Consider the following 5000-nt stretch of genomic DNA (forward strand, 5'->3'; position numbering starts at 1 on the left):
GAGCATCAGCATTTGTGGGTTTGATTATAGGCTCAAAATGGCCAGCAACAGAGCTTTTTTCTGAAACTCGTCAGTCTATTCTTGTTCTGAGAAATGAAGGCTATTCCATGCGAGAAATTGCCAAGAAACTGAAGATCTCATACAACACTGTGTACTACTCCCTTCACAGAACAGCGCAAACTGGCCCTAACCAGAATAGAAAGAGGAGTGTGAGGCCCCGGTGCACTACTGAGCAAGAGGACAAGTACATTAGAGAGTCTAGTTTGAGAAACAGATGCCTCACAAGTCCACAACTGGCAGCTTCATTAAATAGTACCCGCAAAACACCAGTCTCAACGTCAACAGTGAAGAGGCTCCAGGATGCTGGCATTTTCTCTTAACTACCGCATTTAACCATGGAAAGAGGTCTGTGAATATGGCTGAATATAAACAGTGTAGTTATTTCCTAACCCTAAGATAGCTGAACTAAATGACTACCGCCCTGTAGCGCTCACTTCTGTCTTCATGAAATGCTTTGAGAGACTAGCCAAGGATCATATCACCTCCACCTTACCGGCCACCCTAGACCCACTTTAGTTTGCATACCGCCCCAATAGGTCCAGAGACGATGCTATCGCCATCACACTGCACACTGCCCTGTCCCATCTGGACAAAAGGAATACCTATGTAAGAATGCTGTTCATTGACAACAGCTCAGCATTCAACACCATAGTACCCTCCAATTCATCATCAAGCTGAAGGCCCTGGGTCTCAACCCCGCTCTGTGCAATTGGGTCCTGGACTTTCTGACGGGCTGCCCCCAGGTGGTGAAGGTAGGAAACATCTCCACTTCGCTGATCCTCAACACTGGGGCCCCACAAGTGTACGTGCTCAGCCTCTCATGTACTCCCTGTTCACCCACGACTGCGTGGCCATGCACGCCTCCAACTCAATCATCAGGTTTGCAGACGACACAACAGTTGTCATCGTTAGTAATCAAGCCTACAAGATAGCCTACAGGGAGGAAGTGAGGGCACTCGGAGTGTGGTGTCAGGAAAACAACCTCTCACTCAACGTCAACAAAACAAAGGAGATCATCTTGGACTTCAGGAAACAGCAGAAGGAACACCCCCTCCAGCAGTGGAGAAGGTGGAAAGTTCCTCGGCATAGACATCACAGACAAACTGAAATGGTCCACCCACACAGACAGTGTGGTGAAGAAGGCGCAACAGCACCTCTTCAACCTCAGGAGGCAGAAGAAATTTGTCTTGTCACGTAAAACCATGACAGACTTTTACAGATGCACAAACGAGAGCATCCTGTCAGTCTGTATCACCGGCTGGTATGGCAACTGCACCGCCCACGACCGTAAGGCTCTCCAGAGGGTGGTGCGGTCTGCAAACTACCTGCCCTCCATGACACCAACACCACCCGATGTCACAGGAAGGCCATAAAGATCATCAAGGACAACAACCACCCGATCCACTGCCTGTTCACCCCACTATCATCCAGAAGGCGAGGTCATTGCAGGTGATTCAAGGCTGGGACAGAGAGACTGAAAAACAGCTTCTATCTCAAGGCCATCAGACTGCTAAACAGCCATCACTAACTCAGAGAGGCTGCTGCCTACATTGAGACCCAATCACTGGACACTTTAATAAATGGATCACTAGTCACTTTAAACAATGTCTCTAAATAATGCCACTTTAATAATGTCAACATATCTTACATTACTCATATCACATGTATAAACTGCATTGAGACCCAATGACTGGACACTTCAATAAATGGATCCCTAGTCACTTTAAACAATGCCACTTTAAATAATGTTTACATTTCTTACATTACTTATATCTTATGTACTGTGTTTTATACTATCTACTGCATCTTGCCTATGCCGCTCGGCCATCACTCATCCATATATTTATATGTACATATTCTCATTCACCCCTTTAGATTTGTGTGTATAAGGTAGTCATTGTGGAATTGTTAGATTACTTGTTAGATTTGTGTGCATTAGGTAGTTGTTGTGGAATTGTTAGATTACTTGTTAGATTTGTGTGCATTAGGTAGTTGTTGGGGAATTGTTAGATTACTTGTTAGATTTGTGTGCATAAGGTAGTTGTTGGGGAATTGTTAGATTACTTGTTAGATTTGTGTGTATAAGGTAGTTGTTGTGGAATTGTTAGATTACTTGTTAGATTTGTGTGTATAAGGTAGTTGTTGTGGAATTGTTAGATTACTTGTTAGATTTGTGTGCATTAGGTAGTTGTTGGGGAATTGTTAGATTACTTGTTAGATTTGTGTGTATAAGGTAGTTGTTGTGGAATTGTTAGATTACTTGTTAGATTTGTGTGTATAAGGTAGTTGTTGTGGAATTGTTAGATTACTTGTTAGATTTGTGTGTATAAGGTAGTTGTTGGGGAATTGTTAGATTACTTGTTAGATTTGTGTGCATTAGGTAGTTGTTGGGGAATTGTTAGATATTACTGCATTGTCGGAACTAGAAGCACAAGCATTTCGTTACACTCGCATTAACATCTGCTAATGTGTGTGATCTGCTGATGTATGTGACCAATAACATTTGATTTGATTTGCAGCCTTCGCTTTTACTGAAAAGCTTGAAAAGTGTTTATAAAAACAGCCAAAATGAGGACTGGAATAGATTCTATCCAAAGGTCAAATTCTTACTGTTGTAACAATGCTACCGTGTTATTCTGCCATTTCAAACATATTTTCTGTTTGTAAAATTGACATGTTTTATTTCTTACTTGTGACTCAAACGTGTTTTGTTCCAGAGCGGTTCAACGTGTACCTGATGCCCACTCCCAACCTGGACATCTATGGGGAGTGTACGATGCAGATCACACATGAGAACATCTACCTGTGGGACATCCACAACGCCCGCGTCAAACTGATCATGTGGCCCCTCAACTCACTGAGGAGATACGGACGAGACTCCACCTGGTTCACTTTCGAGTCAGGAAGGTATGTTTGTGTGTGTGTGTGTGTGTGTGTGTGTGTGTGTGTGTGTGTGTGTGTGTGTGTGTGTGTGTGTGTGTGTGTATATATCCATCTGGTTCACCTATGAGGCGTGACCGATTACACACAGTCTGTCTCATTCACATGTCTCCTGGATCTGACCCTAACCCCTTCCAGGAGACATGTGAAGGGGTTAGGGTCAGATCCAGGAGACATGTGAAGGGGTTAGGGTCAGATCCAGGAGACATGTGAAGGGGTTAGGGTCAGATCCAGGAGACATGTGAAGGGGTTAGGATCAGATCCAGGAGACATGTGAAGGGTTTAGGGTCAGATCCAGGAGATCTCCCTCTCTTTCTCTCCCACTTCTCACTCCATCTCTCTTTCTCTCCCACTTCTCACTCCATGTCTCTTTCTCCTCCATCTCTCTTTCTCTCCCCCTTCTCACTCCATCTCTCTTTCTCCCCCACTTCTCACTCTATCTCTCTTTCTCCTCCATCTCTCTTTCTCCTCCATCTCTCTTTCTCTCTCTCTCTTTCTCTCCCCCTTCTCACTCCATGTCTCTTTCTCCTCCATCTCTCTTTCTCTCCCCCTTCTCACTCCATCTCTCTTTCACCTCCATCTCTCTTTCTCCTCCATCTCTCTTTCTCCTCCATCTCTCTTTCTCCTCCATCTCTCTTTCTCCTCCATCTCTCTTTCTCACTCCATCTCTCTTTCTCCTCCATCTCTCTTTCTCCTCCATCTCTCTTTCTCCTCCATCTCTCTTTCTCACTCCATCTCTCTTTCTCCTCCATCTCTCTTTCTCCTCCATCTCTCTTTCTCACTCCATCTCTCTTTCTCCTCCATCTCTCTTTCTCTCCCTCTCTTTCTCACTCTCCCTTTCTATCCCCCTTCTCACTCCATCTCTCTTTCTCCTCCATCTCTCTCTCAATTCAATTCAAGGGGCTTTATTGGCATGGGAAACATGTCTTAACATCGCCAAAGCAAGTGAGGTAGATAATATACAAAAGTGAAATAAACAATAAAAATTAACAGTAAACATTATACATACAGAAGTTTCAAAACAATAAAGACATTACAAATGTAATATTATATATATATATATATATATATATATATATATATATAGATATACATTGTTGTAACAAGGGAAAACACAAGGGAAAATAAATAAGCATAAATATGGGTTGTATTTACAATGTTGTTTGTTCTTCACTGGTTGCCCTTTTCTTGTGGCAACAGGTCACAAATCTTGCTGCTGTGATGGCACACTGTGGTATTTCACCCAGTAGATATGGGAGTTAATCAAAATTGGGTTTGTTTTCAAATTCTTTGTGGATCTGTGTAATCTGAGGGAAATGTGTGTCTCTAATATGGTCATACATTGGGCAGGAGGTTAGGAAGTGCAGCTCAGTTTTCACCTCATTTTGTGGGCAGTGTGCACATAGCCTGTCTTCTCTTGAGAGCCATGTCTGCCTACGGTGGCCTTTCTCAACAGCAAGGCTATGCTCACTGAGTCTGTACATAGTCAAAGCTTTCCTTAAGTTTGGGTCAGTCACAGTGGTCAGGAATTCTGCCACTGTGTACTCACTGTGTACTCTTTAGGGCCAAATAGCATTCTAGTTTGCTCAGTTTTTTTGTTAATTCTTTCCAATGTGTCAAGTAATTATATTTTTGTTTTCTTGGGTCTAATTGTGCTGCTGTCCTGGGGCTCTGTGGGGTGTGTTTGGGTTAACAGAGCCCCAGAACCAACTTGCTTAGGAGACTCTTCTCCAGGTTCATCTCTCTGTAGATGATGGCTTTGTTATGGAAGGTTTGGGAATCGCTTCCTTTTAGGTGGTTGTAGAAATTAACAGCTCTTTTCTGGATTTTGATAATTAATGGGTATCGGCCTAATTCTGCTCTGCATGCATTGTTTGGTGTTCTACGTTGTACACAGAGGATATTTTTGCTGAATTCTGCATGCAAATTCTCAATTTGGTGTTTGTCCCATTTTGTGAAATCTTGCTTGGTGAGCGGACCCCAGACCTCACAACCATAAA

General features: G+C 43.1%; 1 protein-coding gene across 1 annotated transcript in view; it reads left to right on the plus strand.

The window, feature by feature from the left end:
• LOC110490900 (docking protein 6-like) overlaps nt 1-5000 on the plus strand; it is a 132830-nt gene that overhangs the window by 101550 nt on the left and 26280 nt on the right. Inside the window, exon 5 of the mRNA XM_036945723.1 lies at nt 2778-2967. Coding sequence (XP_036801618.1) covers nt 2778-2967 — 190 coding nt within the window. The remainder of the gene's footprint in view (nt 1-2777; nt 2968-5000) is intronic.

Source organism: Oncorhynchus mykiss, chromosome 15 (assembly GCF_013265735.2).
Source record: "Oncorhynchus mykiss isolate Arlee chromosome 15, USDA_OmykA_1.1, whole genome shotgun sequence".
Classification (NCBI taxonomy): Eukaryota; Metazoa; Chordata; class Actinopteri; order Salmoniformes; family Salmonidae; genus Oncorhynchus; species Oncorhynchus mykiss.